This window comes from Alosa sapidissima, chromosome 9, assembly GCF_018492685.1.
Source record: "Alosa sapidissima isolate fAloSap1 chromosome 9, fAloSap1.pri, whole genome shotgun sequence".
Taxonomy (NCBI): Eukaryota; Metazoa; Chordata; class Actinopteri; order Clupeiformes; family Clupeidae; genus Alosa; species Alosa sapidissima.
The window spans coordinates 25,602,791-25,628,982 of NC_055965.1; the positions used below are offsets into that span (position 1 = coordinate 25,602,791).

At 41.3% G+C, this 26,192-nt stretch overlaps 1 protein-coding gene, 1 long non-coding RNA gene and 1 pseudogene across 4 annotated transcripts in view; 2 read left to right on the plus strand and 1 right to left on the minus strand.

Annotated features, from left to right (window-relative positions):
• The window catches only part of LOC121719393, a 97,435-nt gene that overhangs the window by 5,110 nt on the left and 66,133 nt on the right, over positions 1–26,192 (minus strand). Inside the window, exons 2-21 of one of the 2 annotated variants that reach the window (XM_042104944.1) lie at positions 17,810–17,866; positions 15,610–15,954; positions 14,951–15,082; positions 14,021–14,365; positions 13,362–13,493; positions 12,432–12,776; positions 11,788–11,919; positions 10,856–11,200; positions 10,197–10,328; positions 8,484–8,828; positions 8,115–8,246; positions 5,795–5,929; positions 5,516–5,544; positions 4,176–4,253; positions 3,848–4,031; positions 3,483–3,590; positions 3,056–3,234; positions 2,682–2,831; positions 2,125–2,319; positions 215–447 (exon numbers count right to left, since the gene is read on the minus strand). In XM_042104944.1, coding sequence (XP_041960878.1) covers positions 215–447; positions 2,125–2,319; positions 2,682–2,831; positions 3,056–3,234; positions 3,483–3,590; positions 3,848–4,031; positions 4,176–4,253; positions 5,516–5,544; positions 5,795–5,929; positions 8,115–8,246; positions 8,484–8,828; positions 10,197–10,328; positions 10,856–11,200; positions 11,788–11,919; positions 12,432–12,776; positions 13,362–13,493; positions 14,021–14,365; positions 14,951–15,082; positions 15,610–15,954; positions 17,810–17,866 — 3,733 coding nt within the window. The remainder of the gene's footprint in view (positions 1–214; positions 448–2,124; positions 2,320–2,681; positions 2,832–3,055; positions 3,235–3,482; positions 3,591–3,847; positions 4,032–4,175; positions 4,254–5,515; positions 5,545–5,794; positions 5,930–8,114; positions 8,247–8,483; positions 8,829–10,196; positions 10,329–10,855; positions 11,201–11,787; positions 11,920–12,431; positions 12,777–13,361; positions 13,494–14,020; positions 14,366–14,950; positions 15,083–15,609; positions 15,955–17,809; positions 17,867–26,192) is intronic. The other variant, XM_042104943.1, reaches the window with a different exon arrangement.
• LOC121719702 lies at positions 6,554–21,496 on the plus strand. 2 transcript variants are annotated; one of them, XR_006034315.1, is made up of 4 exons: positions 6,554–6,564; positions 7,854–7,857; positions 19,806–20,010; positions 20,193–21,496. It is a non-coding gene; the product is annotated as an uncharacterized LOC121719702 (long non-coding RNA). The 2 variants fall into 2 exon arrangements; XR_006034316.1 differs by having other exon boundaries at positions 19,806–21,496.
• LOC121719868 lies at positions 18,981–19,190 on the plus strand (annotated as a pseudogene).

Here is a 26,192-nt window from a genome sequence, read left to right on the forward strand (position 1 = left end):
TGGTTTATAGCCAGAAAACGTGCACTAATTTTACTAAATCATGTGCACGTTTTACTAAATCGTGCGCGCAATTTACTAAATTGAAAGCACAATTTTGTAAAATGAGTGCACAATTTAGTAAAACGTGTGCACAAGGTGCAATGACACCACATGGGCTTCGTACATTTCTTTCTTTCTGTCGCTCTTTCTGTCACTTCTTTCTTGCACAGCTCACCATTCAGTGCCATATCCATCTGGCATCAATCCAGCAACCACACCCACTATCACTAGCGGAAGCCCGTAGCCAATCAGAGACAAGTGGCCACAGTTTGGCCCCTCCCCCCGGGGCTTCTTGAGCTTTTTGAGCATCATGATTGACAGGAGGAGGAGCAGCGTGTCCAGGTGCATCCACAGGAAACCGCTCAAGTAGAGGAACATCTGGAGGCCGGAGAGAACTCTACACAACACCTGCCAGAGTGCAAGGAATGAATTAGTAAAGATCTCTACACAACACCTGACAGAGTGCAAGGAATGAATTAGTAAAGATCTCTACACAACACCTGACAGAGTGCAAGGAATGAATTAGTAAAGTTCTCTACACAAAACCTGTAAGAGCGCAAGGAATGAATTAGTAAATATCTCTACACAAAACCTGTAAGAGTGTGAGGAACTAATTACTAAACATCTTTGTACAACATTGTACACCATTGTACAGCATTGTACAACATGATTTGATATGGAACTATACTATCATTCCAGCGTAATAATCAGAGCCGGACAGTACATTTACTTGAGTACAGTACTTGAGTACAATTTTGAGGGATCTGTACTTTACTCAAGTATCATTTTTGGGGAGTACTCATGACTTTACTCAAGTACTTTTGAGAGGCAAATATTGTACTCTTTACTCCACTACATTTCTATCCATAACCGTGAGTACCCGTTACTACTTCTAACAAAAAGGAAAAAAGAAAAATCTCGGAAACCCTCAATTTGTTGATTCCCTCTCCAACGTGATTGGATTGTGCAGGCACCACTGATTGGGACAGCCTATCAGCAATCACCTTCAGCTTTCTGCCAAAGTCAACTCCATTGTCAGATTTAGATAAGAGACGAAACCATGGACGAAACAATGTATGAAGACGCAGCAGGTCCATCCCGGGAATGTGCCTACCTGTGGCCCCACCTCGCCAGACTATTTCAATTTTCAAATTTCAAGTTAATGATAGTTTTCGCTTCAAGTGTTTCAATTACAAAATAGTATTTTGTATTTGAAATACATATTTTAAATACATGTATTATTAGAAATACTGCTCATCCCTGGCAACATTGGTAAAAAGATAAAAATGACTTGATTTTACTTCCAATTCATTTTACATTCTCCAAGGTATTAACATTAACATTTTTCATAACTCCATGTAGGACGTTTCTGTACATACATGTAAGCACTGTGGCAGTAGTAATGCAATATTTAGAAAATGTAGGCTACTCTTGTACTCTTGATACTCAAGTACTTTTAAAAACAAGTACTTCAGTACTTTTACTTAAGTAGACATCTGACTGTTGTACTTTTACTTGTACTTGAGTAAAATTTAGCAAAGGGTATCTGTACTTTTACTCAAGTAATGAAGCTGTGTACTCTGTCTGCCTCTGGTAATAATCAAGGAACACCATGGGCACAGCAGCACAATGATATCATGCAGCACCTGAAAATAGTCCCCATAGGTTAACTTCTATCAACAAGGTTGAGCTGCAGCAGACAAATTGGTTAGTGACTGGATTATTATGCCTGAATGAGAGAGAGTTCCATGTCAAATCAGCCTAGAATATCACTACGTTTCCGTTGGTCTTATTGCAACTTGAGAGGAGACAAGTTTTAAATAGGAAAATTACCGAAAATCTTAGTCACTTTTAAACGTGATGCTAGCAGGCGAGATGCTAAGGGTCTAATCCAATTCAATGGTCTATGCTAGGCTGGAGCTAAACGTGGTATCCTCAGACTCAGAGAACAGCGGGATGAACTGGAGAAAGGTAAAAATCAATTGTTTAACTCGAGGGGAGGGGGGAAATGAGTGTAATTCCCCAAATGGTGGAATATCCCTTTAACTCAGTTAAACAATAACAACAACACACTGTATGGAGCACCTTGTGAGGGAGGATGTGAAGGATGAGCTCTTGGACGAGCAGTGATAGGAGGTGAGCCTGGAAGAGGCTAATGCATAGATTCAGGCGAGCCAGGTTGGTCACTTTGGGGTTCAGGACGCACAGGGCAAAGGTCACCAGGGTCAGGATCAGGAAGATCAGGCCAATGATCATGGCAGCCATCTTTGGCCAGTTCCTCTACAGATGAGGAGGGACAGAGAGGAGAGACAGTCTGCCAAACTAATGCCTGAATGTGATATTTGTGTGTTAGCGTTAACTCGCTTCTGCTCACAAAACATAAGCACACACACACACACACACACACACACACACACGCTCAAACCACACATACACATGGTCTCACATACACATGGTCTCACACACATACAGTACACACACACACACACACACACACACACATATACACACACACACACACATACATGTGACCATTTGGTTTCACTGAGAGTTTTCCCTCCATTGCCCCAGTCCTGCATATTTTATCCATCATCCCCTCTGAGAGCAGTGATTCAGGTTCTGTATGGCTCTCACTCTCTTACCTCCACCTGCATGATCAGAGTGAAGGTGGACAGGTGCTGACAGGTGCAGACGGTGTGGGTGGCGTTGGTCTGGGTGACATCACAGCCATATACCACCCAGGCGCTGCCATTCCAGTACACACAGGAGAGCACACCCTGAGGATGCACGACCTTGGGACACACACACATAAACAAATGTAACTGTCCACACAAGTAACTATTTTTTACACACACACACACACACACACACACACATGCACACAGACAGACAGACACACACTATTACTACTAATAGCAATAATTATCTAACAATAATAATAATAATTATTATAATAATAATAATAATAATCATAATAACAATAATAATAATTAACTTCAGAATTTTAAGGCCTCACATTTGTATGCTTGAGAGTGAGGTTTACTGGACTCGACAGCTGTGTGGTCGGCCTCAGGGTAACAGAAACCACTTTGGACATGACAGTGCTGATGTTGTCACTTCCTGTTCTGAGGAAGAAGTCGGCCGTGAGGACTTCCTCCATGTTGGTGAAGACCTGGAGTGACGCAGATATCTTGTCTGCTCGAGGGAAACAATACACAAACATCTAAAACAATATACAAAAATCCCAATAGGGTTAACGGAACATGCCAACTTTATAAGTAATAACAATAATAATAATAACAATAAAAATAACAATAATAGCATAAATACTATTTATTATTATTATTACCCTCTTACCTAACTTAAAGGAGGGTATGATAGATACATACCATTTAAGTAAGTGGGTTATTCTGGTGTCTGTAGCAACCACCAGATACACTCACCTGCCTTGTTTTTAGACAGATCAATATCCAGCTGAGTGTCATCGGCCTTTATCTGGATGGCAACAGGCCTTGGATTTGCGCCTGGTCCGATTGTTATTTGTTGCAGATCTGCAATGATATTTAGGCATGCATGTCATTTACATATTTTTTTTAAGCAGCCAAACATACATTGAAGCAAGCAAACATGATTGAGATGCTAACAACCCAATGTATTGACATAATGACATACGTAATGAACTGAAGAGCAAACTGTCCGGACATAATGTCACAGTTACATATTGCACATGCGCGCACACACACACACACACTCACACACACACCAGAAGTTTTAGCACACACCTACTGTACCCTACTTGTTTACAAACCTGCTAATGATGTAGTGATGTGACTCCTCATCTTTGCATTGGCAGGCATCAAAATGTCCATCACTTTTTCAGAGCTCCTGAGCACACTGTTGGTGTGTCGGATGAGTGTGTCTGTTTTCACCGATTTGTCTCTGGACAGGTCGTACAGGGACGCCAGCAGTTTCACCAAGATAGGTGCAACATCCTGTCAAACACAACAGGGAAAGTTGAGTATAAGTATTAAAGTATGAAATGTATATGAGTACAAATGAAGACCCCAATAAACTTGTAAACTATAGTAAAAATCAGTAGTGTGAAAAACCCCTACCTATAGGCAGCCATTACTTACACTTGGTGGCAGGTTTAGCTCCTTAATGCTGTTGATCATCCCAGTCATATCATTGATGATACACTCTGAAAGCTGGACCTGTATGTCAAACACCAAATGAAGGCATGATATATTGCTCTTATATATTGCTCTGTCATATCACATAGAATGAGAGAACAAAGGTCCCATATTATACTTTTTTTCAGTCAAAATAGATTAAATTAGATTCAACTTGGTTAGATAGATTAGATTAGATTCAACAATTTTCTTGAATTTCCCCTGGGGATCAATAAAGTATCTATCTATCTATCTATCTATCTATCTGTATTATCATTGTGCAGAGTAAGTACAAAGACAATGAAATGCAGTTTGCGTCTAACCAGAAGTGTAAAAAAGCCTGCATGTATGATGTAACATGGCCTAACAATGTTAAATGATAATGGCTAAACCTTAATTTGGGTCGATATATAAGCCCAGTAGAGTTGATGTAGCCTATTCAAAGTTTAAAAACATTTGTTAAATTGGCTGCCTATTGCCGGATGGCCTGGGTCGCTTCCAGCGCAGGCTAGGCTAGGCTACACTAAATGGCCTTTAGCCTCGTACCTACGGCCAAATTACAGCCGCAGGGATATCATTTACCAACACAGCTCCCACTCACGTCATATTGCTTAAATATGCCAAGAAGAACAAGACATTTCCTGAGGAGCTTCTGTTTGTATACTTGAAATATGGATGATATCAGGTGCATAAAAGACATTTGGATATTTTGTGTAGCCTAGCCTACTGTTAGCCTGGCTAGCGCCACCACTTCTCAATGAGACGTGGTCTGGGAACCAAACGTTAATTTTCTCGTATTTGAAAAAAATGCCCAGATCCGTTTATTGGGTGCCACGGATATCTATCAAATGCGTCTGTGCATAGCTCATCATCGTCTTGCTTTCCCCCTTGTTCTGTGAATGGTTCCCTATCTGAGGCAAAAATTAGGGCGGTAGTTTCCAGGCTGCCTTAGCAGCGTGAATCAAATCGCGCACAAGGCAGCATGGGAACACCCAGGCTAGCCTACTGTTGGAAACGATAGGCTATGACCAAAATGGAGGATCTTCGTCAGGAAGTCGACAGGAATTTTCAGATGGGGGTGGGCAGTCAGCGCCCTATATGGCTCTCGGGGTAGTGATATTCACATTTCTCTTATTGTGACATCTCAATAAGGGTGATTTCCGACTAGCTCACAGAAGTGCATATAGTTTCTCTCAACTAACCCACAAAATCTCAACGCACGGTTTTGTTTCCCAGGGGCCCGAAAGTTCATAATCCGTCCATGAAAAAAGCACAGAAAAGGTGAGATTTGCATAATACCTTACCTTACATTCTGCTTCCAGCACTTGTTGATCTGGCAACAAACAAACAAACAGACGCACACACACACACGCACGCACAAACACACATACACACGCACACACACACACACACAATAAGAAGCATAATAGAAATGATAATCTGCCTTGCACAAGATATTTTTCAGCTGATGTCAAAAACGTTTATTGTCACTTCCTCTATCACACACACACACACACACACACACATTTGTGATTCACGCTAATCTGACCATTGAGAGTGTCACACAATAGGCCAGTGCTTACCTGTGCATGTGAGGGTGTTATTGGGAAAGAGATGAGGGAGGTAGCCACTGACACACTCACAGTGGTACGACCCTGGCGATTTCACACAGTCTGCACCAACCCCACAAGAACCAGCCAGCGCACATTCATCAGTGTCTGACAGGGACAAACATGTACACACACAAACACAGACACACACACACACACACACACACACACACACACACACACACACACACACACACACACACACACACACACACACACAGACACACACACACACACATCTTCCATTACCATGACAGGCGAAGCACTGCTACTTGGGTGCAGAGATATCACGCAACACATCAGTACTTTCTTACTCTTCACAGCACAGACAATCTCTGCGCAAAAGTAGCATGCTTCACCCCAATATAGTCCCAAGTCAATAGCTGCCTAGGAGATCGCCTAGTCTTAATTTGCATTGCTATTTTGTTCTCGTTGTGAACAGTGTTGGGTGTAATGCACTGTGTTACTGTAATTCCACTACTTTTAGCGGTAACAAGCATACAACAAAGTTTTTTTTTTAAAATCAAGTAATGAAGTTACAATTATTGAAATTCAAATGAGTTTTATTTATCTTGTGTGAAAAATGAACAACTTCAACAGATACTTAAGAGTTCACTCAAGAGTTCAGGCTACAATTTAAATGGATATCTTAAGCAACATCCCTTTCGTTTCCATCTCGTAAACTCCAAGTGCTACAGTAGACGCATAGACCTCTGAAATTCGCCTACAAAAAAGCAGCCATCGTTGACATCCGGTATCTGGCGATTTTTCCTATGGGAAAATAACATGGGGATTTTGAATTATCGCATCTTTTAAACTCTCGCGGGGATGAAAAAGTCTGAAATGCAGACGTTTTCCTGAACACACTTTTGTCCTCTGCCTTCAAGTGGATACTGTGATCTCCGGTACGTGAAGGCGGCACACTTTGATTTTTGCTACCCCAGAGCTAACTTGCAATGCTACTTGCTATAGGTAGTTAGCTTCAATTAATAACCGGAGCTCCTTATATGGGCAAAGATGGCCGTGTTGGTTCTTTTTTGTAGGCGAACTTCAGAGGTCTATGGACATGCACATTGCACTAGTCATCACAACACAAAACTCGCGGTGCTGCAGATTGGATCGAATCCTAGGTACTTGGTGCTTTGTTTGTACTTGGACTTCTTCATCTTCACCGATGACTTGGAGGTTTTCCTGAAGTCCGCTCACAGCAAGCCTGAGCTATAGTCACTTCATTTTTTAGAGGACCAAAACAAAGGAAGGACTTGCCATCCTTGGACCAATATCCCCTCAATAAAAACCTTTTTGTGAGGTTCAAAAAGCATTTATTTTCCTTTGCTGGACTGAATGCAACACTGTTTGATAAGTTAGTTGTGCTTAAAGGCATCAACTGAGGAGACACTGCTGTATTTTGTAGCTTATTTTGATACATTTTTTAAGGTGGGTATTTGGTATTTTATTTGGAAATATATTTTGATGTATTTGTGCCCATCCCTGTTATATTCTGCTCCTTCTAACTCACTCGGGCTAAAGAATATGTTAATTCTGCCCAACGGGGCAATACTTTATTAGTTTTCTGGGACACGTGTCATGGTTTTGGGACTCTTTGGCGGCCTCTGGTGGTCATTTGTTTTAACACATGCTTTGTTAGCCTTAATCCTATGTTATTCATTTCACCTGTGTCCTGTTATCTCTGTCATGTGACCTGACCATGTGGTATTTAAGCTCTGCTCCTGCCATGCCCTTTGCTTAGTCTTTGTTTGACATTGCTTTGTTACATTGCCTAGCCTTGCTACTGAACTCTGTTTGCGTCACTCTGGTACTTTTGGACTTTCGGACTTTCGGACTGTGTCTTGGATTATTCTCTTGGATTGCCCCTGTATGGAATACTGTTTGGACTAAATCTCCACTTTGTGGAAAAACTGAACTTTGTTAAGGTATCGTTGCAAAGTTGCCTCTGTTTGGATTTTTCTCCTTTGTTGGATTTTGTGATCTCCTGTGTGTTTTGGAATATAAGCTTCATGTTGGAATAAAGAAGAGTTATTGTCTACATAGTCTCTACATAGTGTCACACTTCAACAGGTCCGTGGGACAACAATTCCTATTGTTACAATCCCTGCCTACTGGTAGGTGCGTTAGATGGAGTTACTGTACACACAGAGACCTATCTAACTCTGGGATATATGGTGAATAAGCTAGTGTACCAAAATGTTGTTGTGTTCCTTAACACGTGTAAATAAAGATATATGAAAATCTAACCCATAAATCTTACATTTTCTAAATCTCTTTCTCTCACCTCTGCATCCGTATGCGTCTCCTGTCGGTAGAAATCCTTTGGGCATCTCACATCCAGTCTTGCACACACAGGCTCCCAATGTACCACATTGGGCAAACTCGCCACAAGAGGACTCAGTACATCTCTGATGGCCTAGAGGCACAGATATCTTTTAGGGCCAGGAAATGATGGGAGGTTGCAGGTCTGACTACAGTGCATAGCTCAGTGTTTTGTCAGTGGGGGGTTCTTGCCTGGCAACACAAACTATGTACAAACATCCATTCCCCTGGCACACAAGCTGACATTCAGTGAGCCAGGGTGTCAATCTGCATATCATTAGTTATAAAATTCAAAACTATGGGGCTGTCATAAAAAAGAGTATTGTCTTACTTGTGGCATAAATTTGATTTCTGGCGGTGGGTCTGAGCTTGTGCACGTAGTATCTAGATGAACAGACTGTAACATCCACACTTCCATTACTGATCGCTCCTGCACACAGATTTACGTTTGTGACCGTAGGGCTGTATGATCTGAGGGAACAGTATCCCAGACGCTCCTCTGCCAAAGATGGGATTGGAATGCTGGCGAAATCCAGGATGTCACCCCCTACACCAACAAAGCGGTACCAGCCTTCCTGCAGGTCCGAGTCGTCCTTCAGCTGGAGTTGAGAGGAAGTCGACAAGAAACCACGGTTCCTCCACGGGTCAGAGATGTTGGTGTACTGCTTACAGGGGTCTAGGTGTGGAGATGGGTGATCATAATGTAATGTAACATTGTATAGCATAATTCACCATCTCATAGAGGAGCATCACACAGTGTAAAAAAGGAAAAGGAGGGGCTGTCCAATTTATCAAACCATATTACGTTACAATTACATAAAACACTCCAGTTTTGAACGAAACACAACCTGATTGTGTTCAAATAGTCATTCCAATTGAGTAATCCATTTAATCCATGTTGAATCAGGTAAGGCAAGTGTATATACTGGTGAAACAAGGGCTTGTCAGTTACTTAACAACAAAACATGGAAGTAAACAAACTCATGTTTTTTTTAGTTTTTTTTTTTTAAACACAGTGTTATGACATTGAACTGGCATATTTTGCCACAGCAAAGAATTTGTTCAACAGAATCATGTATGATTAATGTGAAGCACCTAAGTACTGAACCAATAAGGCAAATGAACACATGGGATGCCTTGGTGCCATGAGCCTTTGCAAGAATACTGAAATAATTACACAGCCAACAGTGCTGCCAAAAGTTTTCACATGAGTTTTCTTAAAGATGGATATGCTTAGAGACCAGTTGAAATTGGAACCGATTAGGTGTTATGCACTGCCTATGTTAAAGTTTGAAGGGCGAGGGGGAAGCGAACGAAACACAATCTGATTGTGTTCAAATAGTCCTTCCAATTGAGTAATCCATTTTTCTAATTCAATCAGTTAAGGTTAGTGTATTGGGGGAAAAAAGGAAAAGAGGGCTTGTCACAGTTACTAAACAACACAACAAGAAAGAAAACAAACTCGTGTTTAAAAAAAAAATGTTTTACACTGTGTTATGACATTGAACTGACATATTGTGCCACATCAAAGAATTTGTCCGACAAAATCATGTATGATTATGATAGCCTACCGATAGGTGTATCAGATTGAGTTACTGCACACACAGAGACTTATCTATCTCTGGGATACACGGTGAATAAGCTAGTGTCCCAAAATGTTGGTGTGTCCATTAACACATGTAAATAAAGATATATGAAAATCTAATCCTCAAATCTTACATTTTCTAACGACTTCTACACACAGTTGCGTTCTATCAATGCATGCCAGTGGGTGTTCCCTACTGTAGCTATGCAAATGACTTGAAGTCTAACCGCAATTTGATTGGTTGGTGCCGTCCATCGATTGGCTTGATTGGCCGGTGCCGTCTGTTGGTGCAGCAACAGCTGAACTTCTCAACGCGAGCGACGGGAGAAACGCGACGCAACGGACCCACAATTCAGTTCGGCAACGAATGACGTCAGCCCATGTAAAGTGAATGGGATGTGTCTCCAGCACTGCAACGCACGCAGCTGTATGTAGAGGCCGTAAATCTCTTTCTCTCACCTGTGCATCCGTATGTGTCTCCTGTCGGTAGAAGTCCTTTGGGCATCTCATATCCAGTCTTGCACACACAGGCTCCCAATGTACCACATTGGGCAAACTCGCCACAAGAGGACTCCGTACATCTCTGATGGCCTAAAGGCACAGAGATATCTTTTAGGTCCAGGAAATGAAGGGAGGTTGCAGGTCTGACATTACAGTGCAGAGCTCAGTGTTTTGTCAGTGGGGGGTTCTTGCCTGGCAACACAAAGTATGTACAATAATCCATTCCCCTGGCACACAAACTGACATTGATAAGACTACTAGAAGGCATCATCACACAATGCCACACGTGGAGGGACAGGACAATTGGTGGTAGTGCAGCAAGGTCCAGGCTACAATGGACCCACAACTGAAATGGAATGTTTACAGAGCGTAATGCTGCAACACTTATCTTAATCCACTATAATCAATGGAAGCTATTTTAATTGCTATTTTTATTCATTTTTTGCCCTGCAAATGTTCTGCTTCAATTGCACGTCCATACCTAACACTCCAAAACACTGTCTATTTTCACAAACCATCTGTTAATGCATGATTCAGTGAGCCAGGGTCTCAATCTGCATATCATTAGTTATAAAATTCAAAACTATGGGGCTGTCATGAAAAGAGTATTGTCTTACTTGTGGCATAAATCTGATTTCTGGCGGTGGGTCTGAGCTTGTGCACGTAGTATCTAGATGAACAGACTTTAACATCCACACTTCCATTACTGATCGCTCCTGCACACAGATTTACGTTTGTGACCGTAGGGCTGTATGATCTGAGGGAACAGTATCCCAGACGCTCCTCTGCCAAAGATGGGATTGGAATGCTGGCGAAATCCAGGATGTCACCCCCTACACCAACAAAGCGGTACCAGCCTTCCTGCAGGTCCGAGTCGTCCTTCAGCTGGAGTTGAGAGGAAGTCAACAAGAAGCCACGGTTCCTCCACGGGTCAGAGATGTTGGTGTACTGCTTACAGGGGTCTAGGTGTGGAGATGGGTGATCATAATGTAATGTAAAATTGCATAGCATAATTCACCATCTCATAGAGGAGCATCACACAGTGTGAAAAAGGAAAAGTAACGGCTGTCCAATTTATCAAACCATATTACGTTACAATTACATAAAACACTCCAGTTTTGAACGAAACACAACCTGATTGTGTTCAAATAGTCATTCCAATTGAGTAATCCATTTAATCCATGTTGAATCAGGTAAAGTAAGTGTATATACTGGTGAAAAGAGGGTTTGTCAGTTACTAAACCACAAAATATGGAAGCAAACAAACTCATGTTGTTGTTTTTTTTTACACAGTGTTATATGACATTGAACTGACATATTGTGCCACAGCAAATAATTTGTCCAACAGAATCATGTATGATTATGACAGTGTAGCGGTAGGTGTGTCAGATGGAGTTACTGCACACACAGAGACTTATCTATCTATGGGATATACGGTGAATAAGCTAGTGTCCCAAAATGTTGGTGTGTTTTGTAACACGTGTAAATAAAGATACTATGTGAAAATCTAATCCTCAAATCTTACATTTTCTAAATCTCTTTCTCTCACCTGTGCATCCGTATGTGTCTCCTGTCGGTAGAAGTCCTTTGGGCATCTTATACCCAGTCTTGCCCACACAGGCCCCCAATGTACCACATTGGGCAAACTCGCCACAAGAGGACTCAGTACATCTCTGATGGCCTAGAGGCACAGAGATATCTTTTAGGGCCAGGAAATGAAGGGAGGTTGCAGGTCTGACATTACAGTGCATAGCTCAGTGTTTTGTCAGTGGGGGGTTCTTGCCTGGCAACACAAAGTATGTCCATACATCCTTTCATCTGGCACACAAACTGTCATTGATACAGACTACAAGAAGGCATCATCACACGATGCTACAGTGGAGGGACAGGACAATTGGTAGTAGCGCAGCAAGGTCCAGGCTACACTGGACGCGCAACTGAAATGGAATGTTTGCATAGCGTAATGCTGCAATACTTATCTTACACTATAATCAATGGAAGCTATTTTAATTGCTATTTTTTTTTATTTTTTGCCATGCAAATGTTCTGCTTCAATTGCACGTCCGTACCTAACACTCCAAAACACTGCCTATTTTCACAAACCATCTTATATAAAATTATTATTATTTATTATAAAATTATTATTATAAAATTCAAAACTATGGGGTTTTAATGAAAAGAGTATTGTCTTACTTGTGGCATAAATCTGATTTCTGGCGGTGGGTCTGAGCTTGTGCACGTAGTATCTAGATGAACAGACTTTAACATCCACACTTCCATTACTGATCGCTCCTGCACACAGGTTTATGTTTGTGACCGTAGGGCTGTATGATCTGAGGGAACAGTATCCCAGACGCTGCCCTGCCAAAGATGGGATTGGAATGCTGGCGAAATCCAGGATGTCACCCCCTACACCAACGAAGCGGTACCAGCCTTCCTGCAGGTCCGAGTCGTCCTTCAGCTGGAGTTGAGAGGAAGTCGACAAGAAGCCACGGTTCCTCCACGGGTCAGAGATGTTGGTGTACTGCTTACAGGGGTCTAGGTGTGGAGATGGGTGATCATAATGTAATGTAACATTGCATAGCATAATTCACCATCTCATAGAGGAGCATCACACAGTGTGAAAAAGGAAGAGGAAGGGCTGTCCAATTTATCAAACCATATTACGTTACAATTACATAAAACACTCCAGTTTTGAACGAAACACAACCTGATTGTGTTCAAATAGTCCTTCCAATTGAGTAATCCATTTAATCCATGTTGAATCAGGTAAAGTAAGTGTATATACTGGTGAAAAGAGGGTTTGTCAGTTACTAAACCACAAAATATGGAAGTAAACAAACTCATGTTGTTGTTTTTTTTTACACAGTGTTATGACATTGAACTGACATATTGTACCACAGCAAATATTTTGTCCAACAGAATCATGTATGATTATGACAGTGTACCGGTAGGTGTATCAGATGCAGTTACTGCACACACAGAGACTTATCTATCTCTGGGATATACGGTGAATAAGCTAGTGTCCCAAAATGTTGGTGTGTTTCTTAACACGTGTAAATAAAGATACTATGTGAAAATCTAATCTTCAAATCTTACATTTTCTAAATCTCTTTCTCTCACCTGTGCATCTGTATGTGTCTCCTGTCGGTAGAAGTCCTTTGGGCATCTTATACTCAGTCTTGCACACACAGGCCCCCAATGTACCACATTGGGCAAACTCGCCACAAGAGGACTCAGTACATCTCTGATGGCCTAGAGGCACAGAGATATCTTTTAGGGCCAGGAAATGAAGGGAGGTTGCAGGTCTGACATTACAGTGCATAGCTCAGTGTTTTGTCAGTGGGGGGTTCTTGCCTGGCAACACAAAGTATGTCCATACATCCTTTCCTCTGGCACACAAACTGTCATTGATACAGACTACTAGAAGGCATCATCACACAATGCCACAGTGGAGGGACAGGACAATTGGTGGTAGTGCAGCAAGGTCCAGGCTACAATGGACCCACAACTGAAATGGAATGTTTGCACAGTGTAATGCTGCAACACTTATTTTAATCCACTATAATCAATGGAAGCTATTTTAATTGCTATTTTTATTCATTTTTTGCCCTGCAAATGTTCTGCTTCAGTTGCACGTCCATACCTAACGCTCCAAAACACTGTCTATTTTCACAAACCATCTGTTAATGCATGATTCAGTAAGCCAGGGTCTCAATCTGCATATCATTAGTTATAAAATTCAAAACTATGGGGCTGTCATGAAAAGAGTATTGTCTTACTTGTGGCATAAATCTGATTTCTGGCGGTGGGTCTGAGCTTGTGCACGTAGTATCTAGATGAACAGACTGTAACATCCACACTTCCATTACTGATCGCTCCTGCACACAGATTTACGTTTGTGACCGTAGGGCTGTATGATCTGAGGGAACAGTATCCCAGACGCTCCTCTGCCAAAGATGGGATTGGAATGCTGGCGAAATCCAGGATGTCACCCCCTACACCAACAAAGCGGTACCAGCCTTCCTGCAGGTCCGAGTCGTCCTTCAGCTGGAGTTGAGAGGAAGTCGACAAGAAGCCACGGTTCCTCCACGGGTCAGAGATGTTGGTGTACTGCTTACAGGGGTCTAGGTGTGGAGATGGGTGATCATAATGTAATGTAACATTGCATAGCATAATTCACCATCTCATAGAGGAGCATCACACAGTGTGAAAAAGGAAAAGTAACGGCTGTCCAATTTATCAAACCATATTACGTTACAATTACATAAAACACTCCAGTTTTGAACGAAACACAACCTGATTGTGTTCAAATAGTCATTCCAATTGAGTAATCCATTTAATCCATGTTGAATCAGGTAAAGTAAGTGTATATACTGGTGAAAAGAGGGTTTGTCAGTTACTAAACCACAAAATATGGAAGCAAACAAACTCATGTTGTTGTTTTTTTTTACACAGTGTTATGACATTGAACTGACATATTGTGCCACAGCAAATAATTTGTCCAACAGAATCATGTATGATTATGACAGTGTAGCGGTAGGTGTGTCAGATGGAGTTACTGCACACACAGAGACTTATCTATCTATGGGATATATGGTGAATAAGCTAGTGTCCCAAAATGTTGGTGTGTTTTTTTACACGTGTAAATAAAGATACTATGTGAAAATCTAATCCTCAAATCTTACATTTTCTAAATCTCTTTCTCTCACCTGTGCATCTGTATGTGTCTCCTGTCGGTAGATGTCCTTTGGGCATCTCATATCCAGTCTTGCACACACAGGCTCCCAATGTACCACATTGGGCAAACTCGCCACAAGAGGACTCCGTACATCTCTGATGGCCTAAAGGCACAGAGATATCTTTTAGGTCCAGGAAATGAAGGGAGGTTGCAGGTCTGACATTACAGTGCATAGCTCAGTGTTTTGTCAGTGGGGGGTTCTTGCCTGGCAACACAAAGTATGTCCATACATCCTTTCCTCTGGCACACAAACTGTCATTGATACAGACTACTAGAAGGCATCATCACACAATGCCACAGTGGAGGGACAGGACAATTGGTGGTAGTGCAGCAAGGTCCAGGCTACAATGGACCCACAACTGAAATGGAATGTTTGCACAGTGTAATGCTGCAACACTTATTTTAATCCACTATAATCAATGGAAGCTATTTTAATTGCTATTTTTATTCATTTTTTGCCCTGCAAATGTTCTGCTTCAGTTGCACGTCCATACCTAACGCTCCAAAACACTCTCTATTTTCACAAACCATCTGTTAATGCATGATTCAGTAAGCCAGGGTCTCAATCTGCATATCATTAGTTATAAAATTCAAAACTATGGGGCTGTCCTGAAAAGAGTATTGTCTTACTTGTGGCATAAATCTGATTTCTGGCGGTGGGTCTGAGCTTGTGCACGTAGTATCTAGATGAACAGACTTTAACATCCACACTTCCATTACTGATCGCTCCTGCACACAGGTTTATGTTTGTGACCGTAGGGCTGTATGATCTGAGGGAACAGTATCCCAGACGCTGCCCTGCCAAAGATGGGATTGGAATGCTGGCGAAATCCAAGATGTCACCCCCTACACCAACGAAGCGGTACCAGCCTTCCTGCAGGTCCGAGTCGTCCTTCAGCTGGAGTTGAGAGGAAGTCGACAAGAAGCCACGGTTCCTCCACGGGTCAGAGATGTTGGTGTACTGCTTACAGGGGTCTAGGTGTGGAGATGGGTGATCATAATGTAATGTAAAATTGCATAGCATAATTCACCATCTCATAGAGGAGCATCACACAGTGTGAAAAAGGAAAAGTAACGGCTGTCCAATTTATCAAACCATATTACGTTACAATTACATAAAACACTCCAGTTTTGAACGAAACACAACCTGATTGTCTTCAAATACTCATTCCAATTGAGTAATCCATTTAATCCATGTTGAATCAGGCAATGTAAGTATATATCTGGTGAAGGCTTTTTATCATTTACTAAACCACAAATTTAATCCATGTTCAATGAACATTGATAACTTTGAAAAAGCACTGGTAGTTTATTTACAAGACAATTTATACAGACATTACTTTCATGAAGTTTTCCAGGCACCGCCATCTTGAAATCTCGCGTGTCACAGGAATTGACGAGAAACTACAGCTGATACGTGAATACTAACAATAGTAATGTTGACAGAAGACGTGCTGTACACGTGAAGAAGGAGTGACTGGTACATGTGCATATAGCCTACGGATTGCAGCTTCAGCTGACATAATGGAGGATAAGACGAAGACAGGATGGTTCATGTCACGTATCAGCTGTAGTTTCAATCTTTCTCGTCAATCAACTTCCCGTGACACACGAGATTTCAAGGAAAACTTTGTGAAGGTACTGTCTGTAGGCCTATAAATCGTCTTGTAAATAAACTACCAGTGCTTTTTCAATTGCATTTGCTGCCAGGGCTAGTCTAGCAACTCTCCGTTGGCTTGTGAACTGGAAAAATTAAACTTCTATCTGGCCAATCAAATCATGTATAGAGACGTTAGGCGGGCTTAACATAATGATGTTGCTGTTGGCGAACAGCGTGAAACAAGTTAAGCTTTTTTTATGTTGGCAAAATTTTGAACTAGCCAACTAGCTCCGCCGGTGGGAAAACATATGGGACTTATAGTGCAGATGAAATTTGAAAGACAACCGATTATTCCGCCCCTCGGACTGAGCACTGCCAATGGTGAGTGCCCAGACCCTACATTTTAATGTGGGGCTCGTCAGGCTACGAGCCACCCCCATTGAAAACCTGTTGGTAGCATCAGCTAACTAACGCCAGATATCGGAGTGCAGGGAACAAGCCGAAATGTGCTATGCGACAAAAGTTCATACTCGGTATCATTTTTCAACACACTTTAGGTCAATATCACACCGGATTTCTCCTTTAAAGTTCTCAAACTATGAGAGTTTTATAAAGTGCTGAAAAAAACATTTGAAATGACTACTGTTCTAACATTCACTCAACGGGTGAGGACTGTGTGAACTCTGCTGTCTTTGTATGAACATTTGAACGAGGAAATAAAACAGTATTATACCAGAAATATGATTTGAACAGAAGTTAGGCTTATTAATAATGAATTGATAAATTTTTAGAAAACTTTGAGCACTGATTCAGTCTTGCATTCCATTGTTTGCAGGTAGGCCTACATTTCATTCCGTTTTATAAATAGCAATCTCAAAAAAGCGTCAAAACAACCATTAGTGGACAGAAAAGGTATTGCATGTGCACTGTTAAAGGTGTGGTTCAGGATTTTGGACATAGGACCTCATTTCCAAGTAAGTAAGTGTGATATTTATTAGTGGAGACCGTTTTCAACACGTTTCATCCAGTCCTTCTAATTGCAGGGTTCGCTGGTGCTAGGCTAGTGCAAGTCATCAGTATGTGTTAGCCTGCCACTAAAAACCGTCTTACCCACTCATAAGCACATCATTCATTCATAATTCATAAAACATTACCTGACAAGACAAGTTTTTTTTTCCCCTGGCACTAATGGCACTAATGTGACTTGTATTTATGTAGCTTACTTACCATCAGCAGTTGCAAAGCCAACATGACCCAGTGCAAAGACAAGCACAATCACAGTCCGTGCTGAAAAGAGATATTATATTGTCATACTTATAAAGCTGGAAAATACATTGATGGCATTAGCTTACAGTAGCAAACCTTCATGTATTGTGCCAATGGGTTGCCCGACAATGACAGAAAATAAAACGGATGCTCCTGTAATGCTGTTGAAATGTAATAATCCATAGGTATACAGTATAAACCAAAGATGTCTGCTGATGAACACCCTTAAAGGGAAGTCCGTCTTGGTAACAGCTTCGGCCAGTTATTTCCGGTGGTTATTTTGTCATGTCAATCATGTGGTTTGCAACAATGCAGTTGGAATTGGTTACTTACAATACAGGAAGGGGTGCAATATGTGACAACTGGCGATACAAACTAACCCCATACATTTCTATGGAGAACATTTTGAGTGCTGTATGTCATCATTATAAAGTCTCTGACTGATCTTTGTTTCTTTTGGGAAATGGTGGGCCTACACTTTGATTTGTGAAAATAAATACTTTGGCCCTATTTTCACCACCTGGTGCATGGCGGAAAACGGATTATTATCCCAGCGCATGCTTATCTTGCACGTTTTTTTTTTTGACCAGCGCGTCAAGGATTGTGGCAATTAACGATCTAAGGAGGGGTCTGGCGCGTTGTCTAAAAATCTCTATCATACACTACGATACACTAAAACGCAATACGCCACTGACCAAGAGAAACCTGGTGAGAAGTCCATGGCGAGTTGTTTATATGTTATTTTAAGAGCGCACCATCAACAGTGAAATGGGCACCCCTGCAATGCACCATGCTTCTCTCATCCACAAACGCACAGCCATGCAAAGCATTACAAACTACACAAACAGAAAATACACAATTCGGCCTTTTGCTAGCTGGTTGATGTTCAAACAGGAACGTATGACAGTGACATTTAATCACAAAACCACTGCTGTTTTGGTCTGCATTTAATCCAAAGAGTAGCCTACCACGTAGTCGATACCTGCTTAAAGGCTGTTCAACGATGTCGATGCATGCTACGTTATTATCCACTGGCTTGCTTGTTTGCTACAACAAATTGGTTGTTTTTAACGTCATTGTACTCTCTCAAGAGTCACGGAAGACTTTTCTTGAATGCATTCGTTTCTTATTCGTCTCTTATTCTGTGGTCTGTCACTGCCCCCAAAGACTAAAGATCAAGTGTAGTATCTGTTCTAGTAGTATCAGTTTAATATCTGATACGTCCTCTACCCGAGGACCATATATTAACCTTATTTTTGGAACAGGGAGAAGGAAGAGGGGCTTGCTCCGTCCGCTCCACGCATTGACCCGATATTGCAGTGACTCCAGGAACAGTGCACATCCGGGACAGTCGTGGGCCTACTGGTCAGGGCGTTGGGCTTGTAACCGGAGGGTTGCCGCGGTTCGATCCCCGATCAGTAGGAATTGGCGAAGTGCCCTTGAGCAAGGCACCTAACCACTCACCCCTCCCCGAGCACCGCTGTAGCAAGGCTCACTGTGTTCACTGTGTGCTCTGTGTGTTCACTAATTCACGGATGGGATAAATTCAGAGATCAAATTCCTTGTATTAGCAAGTATAGTCGGTCTAGAAACCTGATTTACATTTACATTTACCAATAGATCTCACAATGAGTAGTTGTTCACCATGCATCGTTTGCTAATGGGTAATAATGGAGAGGCAAATATGAAGCACAGCTGAAGATGCACTGTCAAGAGATGTAAGCAACTCCTCTGCAGGATAAACGTTTTTTATTCAGTCATTCAAACATTACTGGGGTAAGTGTTATGCTATGTTTTCAATGGTAACCAATTGTCAGTCAATAGTGAAATTAATTAACTGTTTATAACTGTTTTGTCATTGACTGACACCATGGTGAAGTAAGTTTCACTTTGCCAAGGAGTTCAAATAATAGACAAGTGCAAATGCGTGTAGGCTATACTCTGTTGGGTTTTAATAAAGCATGTGTGATCAGGTCAGGATCACGACTAATTGCAATCACCTGGGCGTGCGGGCTGGGGGTCATGGGTACGTAACTTCCTTCCCGACAAACACAAAAGAAGCTCTCCCAAATTGTTTGGTACGCAAGTTGCTTGTCGCTGGTCGGTACAAACCGCGCACTTCATGCTGGGTTTTGGTTGCGAACAACTCCCTCGCTGTGGTCTGGGTAGGTGGAATGTTTCATGTACTCCTTACACTTTTAATGTGAGTTGTTGCCACTGCTGTAGACCACGAACGTTTGTCTGACATGTAGGTAATAGCATAAAGTGAGAGTTTGTGTTTAGCCACGTAGTTTGAACACGGGGCAGGTGGTTGTAGTGTCGTAACGTTTGGCTCATCTTGCTATAGACTGTCATCTCCTCCCTACTCCTGTTTCCCTGTGACTACTCCCTCCTCTGCTCCTGTTGCCCTGGGCTAGCTCGCATTGTGGAAAAGGCCGAGGTAGGCATTGTTTATTGTTCTAACAGTGCAACGGTCCTATTTTAAATATGTATCTGGTACAATGTTTTCTTTTTTACATGTCGTTTGACTTATGAACAATTAAACTTCATAAAAACTGTTGTGTATTGTTATGAAATGCGACATAACCATGGACCAGGGTGTTAAACGTTTCTCTCTGTTGTAGATCACAGCTGGCTGTCTATTACAGTTTGACCACTGTTTTCCCCCATTAGAGTTTCTTTTGGTATTAGTCAGTGTTAACCTAACAGCACGTCAAAGTTGGTTGTACAGTATGCTTGTTTGTGTTGGTTTATTTTCTTTGTGTTGTATGCTTGTCTGAGTGTGATACACTGGTGCATTTACACTGTTTGCCAGGGTCTGTTACACGACCAGGTGTAGTGCTGTTGCCATCCCTGAGCTCATATTAGCAGCTAGTTAGCGATTTCAGACTGTTACTCCGAGGCTATTGAGACTTATTCTTCCCCCCGGCAGTATTAGTTTTTAATGGGTTCTTGTAACCCCTGACTTAGCTTATCCACACGGGAGACTGTTACTCCTGGGGCATAGGGGTCTATCTATGCCCCAGGTGGTATTAGTTCATATTGAGTTCTTTGTGACTCCCAACCTAGTTTCTCCACACAGTAGACTGTTACTCTTGGGCCATAGGGGTCTATGTCCCAGGTAGTATTAGTTCATTATAGCTTCTGCTATTCATTGTAGCTGTATCGGTAGCACTCCACTGGCGCTGAATAGCGTGGTTGTCTTGTTTTTGTTTTGTCTTGTATTGTTTCCTTTATTGAATGCCCCTCCTTCCCCCTGTTTGCTAGTATGGCCTGCTAGGTCTATTAGGTCACACAGTTAAGGTACTCTAGGACTGCCGCCTTCCCCTAGTTTGCGGTGAGGGCACATTCTAGTGGTTGAGCGTGTACTGAACACCTATTTATACTCGTGTGGGTTGTATTTAGAAAGCTTGAGTGTTACACTTGTGTTTGTGTGTGTGTATGGCCATAGATCACTTTTGGGGCTGGGCAGCCGTCCGAGGGTTACTGTACCTGTGTTAATTCAGGCCGTGTAGCAGCCACCAATCCACTGGGCATTTCATTTATGATTATGTGTATTACATTTTGTTTTCTTTGATTATTTCGTATTGTGTATTCTGATTTTGTTTTTATCGGATTTACCTACTGTACACCCCTGCCATCCATTTTAAACGAAGAAAAGAAATAATAAATATAACATTGTTTATACTACTGCCTCTGTCCTCATCCATTTAGTTGGATAAACCTGAGGGCCCTGTCACACATGGTTTAGTGGAATAACTATTCCATACGGTCTTGCGTGTAAGCAGATTCCTTCAAATGCGCTATGAAAATGACTATGAAAATACAGATGCTGTTAAATGGAATGACAGATGTCATTCTCATTGGTTTACACACCCATGACTGATTAAGAAACCTAGGAACACCTTGTTGCACCACCCGCCTGACGTTTGATAACGAAAACACTCCTATTGTGGACTGGACATCCTACTAAATTTAAATAAGCTTTAAACCACGATGGTAGTGCCCTTAGTTTTAAAGTTGGCCACTACACTACAGTCTGATACACTTTCATTATCTGAATCTATGTTGAATATGAATATATAAACTGAAAATATATGAACAGATTAAAAGGGTCTATATTAGGGATAATTTTGTATGTAATGTGTCTATGTAGCCTACATAAATACGTATGTGTGCAGTATTTGCACTCTAACATTTTGCTGTTCATTTATTTTTTTATTTCAACATTAATATCCTGTTATTTTAAAATACTGCACTTTGTTGTCAAATAAAGAAAACATATGTTAAATTTCAATCTGTCCATTGTTGTGTTCTTAAAACACATACATACCTGTTAACCCAGGTACAAAATAACCTTATCATGCAGTATTATTTGCAGTCTGGGAAGGTATAAACGAACAATAGGGTGCACCCTGTAATACTGACCAGAACTTTTCTACACTATATCTGGACTGACGCTATATTGTCATTTAGTTGGCTCAGTATTGCTCAAATTAGAAATATTTAATTATTTTATTCAAATTTGAGGGCAGCCGTGGCCTACTGGTTAGCGCTTTGGACTTGCAACCAGAGGGTTGCCAGTTCGAACCCCGACCAGTAGGCACGGCTGAAGTGGCCTTGAGCAAGGCACCTAACCCCTCACTGCTCCCTGAGTGCCGCTGTTGTTGCAGCCAGCTCACTGCGCCGGGATTAGTGTGTGCTTCACTTCACTGTGTGCTGAGTGTGTTTCACTAATTCACGGATTGGGATAAATGCAGAGACCAAATTTCCCTCACGGGATCAAAAGAGTATATATACTTATACTTATACTAATAAATGCTCAGTGTCTTTTTGTTACCCAGCAGCAGTAATAGTAGTGGATTGGTGTTTGTATCATTTCCAACAGTGCTTTTATGAGGCATGGCCATATACAGTAGTTGCCATCATTTAGAAGTCCTTAGTATGAGCTTAGAGCTGTCCCAGTGTCGCATTTCAAAGGGCTTTGATGGTTTGAGTATACACTTACTGAGCCCCTTCCTTGAGTCTGCATCAGTGCAGACATCAACAAAGGGAATTATTACCCACAGTTCAAAGTGTTATGATGTCTACCACAGAGACCATAGGGAAATTTGAAAAATACAAAGGTTAACAACAGCATGACACATGACCAGCTTGTAAAACAAGTTTGAAAAAATGTGGAATCAGGCAGTTGTCTTCTGTGCATTGGCCGTTTTGGAAAGCAACAAACTTAAAATGAAAATTCCCAAACCGGCAAGTATCAGCAACATATTTGTTATTAAACGTCACCATGGTAACATGTGATCTTGTGAAGTGCTGTCACAAACCCATTTACACCTGTGTGAGCACATGTGGCCTCACAGACTCACCCACTTAGCACCTGAGATCAATTACATCTGTGAGTCTTTAGTCCTTAGTCCTCAGGGCCCACTTTGGGGTTCAGCCATTATGTGTCTGTGTACTTCCTATGAGTTGGTCTTCACCTTATAAGGTGAATATTCTTGGACCTCATACGTTTACTATGAGGTCCAAGCCTTATTTTTTTAAGATGAAGATACTGTCATAGTAGTGAAGTGTTAAAATAACAGGAAAATAATGGCAACCATACTACATTTTTTTTTACTGTTATTTAACAGGGAAATATTTTAGAGTGTGGACACACAGGTGAAAGTTATGGTTCCACATTGGCTCATACAGGTTTGTGTAGGTTGAGCAAATCTCTATATGAAGAGGAAAAAAATAAAAAATTTCAGCTGTTTAAAATAGTGTATTAATACATAATGAATGCAGGGGGATTCCATCTACAGTAAGAGATGAAATGATGACAACTGTCAAAGAAAGACATTCAAATGAGTTGAAGGTCATTATTCAAATTGAAAAGACCAATGTGACTTTGAATATGACCGTCAACTCATTCAAATGTCACTCAGCAACCGAAGGATGACATCAGGAAAATGTGCAGTTGTCTCTTATTTTTTTGCAGAGTTATAGTTTCCAACTGTTTATTACTTAAAAGCAAGATGACAATCGCCACACACTTTTAACTCTTTCAGGAGAAAATTTAAGCTGACATGCAATTGTTACCATTCTATTCGCCTTGTTCACCTGGAGGCCAGAACGAGGCTGAGGGGTACACTTGCCATTACACCTCAGTCCAGCAGATGGTGGTGGTAATGTACTCCGTTTGCAAACTGCCAAAAAAAGCTCACAGATTAAAGAAGAAGGGTTCACTGGCCTGTTCTTCTTCTTCAGTGAATTGTTTTTTTGGCAGTTTGCAAACGGAGTGCATTACCACCACCATCTGCTGGACTGAGGTGTAATGGCAAGTGTACGCCTCAGACTCGTAATGGCCGCCGGGTGAATAAGGCGAATTAAACCAACGTTCATCGACAAACGATCAGGAAGCAGCTCTTCTTCCTCCTCGGATTCAGGATCGAACACATAAGGTTGTATCTACGAAGACATTTTATGCAACAGTTTTGACTCGAGTTTTAGCCAGGTTTTAGCACTGTAATGTTGAATATGGAGTGCAGGCAGACATTCTCTGGTAGAACCGGATGAGGACGCACTGGAGGGAGCATCACAGTACTGTTAGCCAATCAAAGGTGAGGTCATTAACATGTCATGAATATTCATGAGTAAGAGGCAAAATCCTGTTGTTCCTCCCCTCCCACCTTCCCCACCAAACTAGAACAGCATGAAATAGATGCAGGGAATCATTTTTCCAAAACCAGCACACAGGGCATTCTAATAATACCAGAGACCACGGCAAAATTAATGAAAAAACGATGAAATGAGACCTTTAATAATTTGTAAAGCACTTTGGGACAACCCTGCTGTGTTAAATGCACTATAAATTGACTTTACTTGACAAACATCAGAAGACTGAAAACATTTGGAAAACTACAGGAAGACCACAGTATCACACCCTCTCACATCTAAACATAAGTCTTTAAATTGTAGTCACAGACTATGATTTTGCAACAACTAGGAATTGTTCAGGGTCACTATTTGCAAGACTGTAACTAGATTCCGGTAACACTTTACGGTAAGGGTACATGAATTGTAATGAATTCATGCATGAATTAATTCATTATTAATGTATTAATTCATTCTTTAATATCTCATGTATCATCAGTAATTGACATGAGTACATAGTCTGTTATTTGTGACCTCACACATGAACAGCACATCAACTAAAGCATTAGGTACGGTGGGCACATCATTATGAATTATGATTTATCAAGCATGATCATGATTATTTCTTTTTCTCTGCCAAAAATGTGGTCATCACTGCTCAGTTCTCTGAACTCATGTCATTATTTACCACTTTAATTGAGGGGACACAGACATGATGAACTCATGAGCAATAAACCTTAAATTCATGTAATCATGATGATCATGCTAAAGAATTCATAATGATGTACCGACCGTACCTAATGCTTTAGATCAGGGGTGTCCAAACTACGGCCCGCGGGCCAACTGCGGCCCGCCACACACTTTAATCCGGCCCGCCGAGCATTTATTAGTTTATCATAGATCCGGGCCGCCACACGCTTTAATCCGGCCCGCCGAGCATTTATTAGTTTATCATAGATCCGGCCCGCCACACAATTTAATCCGGCCCGCCGAGCATTTATTAGTTTATCATAGATCCGGGCCGCCACACAATTTAATCCGGCCTGCTGAGCAGATAATTTTCCAGCGATAGACGACGTTGTGATTAACTTTAGGCTACTGCAAACTGCTTTATACTCTTCTTAGAGAGCGTTTACAATGTCAATTTCAAAACAGCTCGTTACATCGAGATACATAGTATCTCCATCTAACTATGTTATGCTACTCCATTTAATTGTGAACGCATTTAAGCATGCATGAGAGGGAGAGCACGGCAGGTTCCAGCTGGCTAGTCATTGTTGATAATTGATATCTCCTTTTTATAAGAGACTTTTAAAAGGAAATTGCGATGGCAATGGTCGTTACCACTTATTTTATAGGAACATGCCACCATTTTATAAAATTGGGTTATTCACCGTCTCCCCTCGAGTTATATAAGTGATCAAAAACATTTTTGTCTCTGTGCATGCATTGTCGTAGTCCGGCACCACCCCTGCTAGGTTAGCTTAGCATAGTGAACGGAATCCTTTGTAGCCAGATAGCATGTTGTGAGTAAAAGTGAGCCAGCAAATAAAAAAAATCCCTAATACTAGTCTATTATATTGTTTACTGATATGTATCTAAATAAGTAACTATCATTTCTTTGAATTTTCTTAACCAAAAAAAAAAAAACCCTAATACTAGTCTATTATATTGTTTACTGATATGTAGGCCTATCTAAATAAGTAAC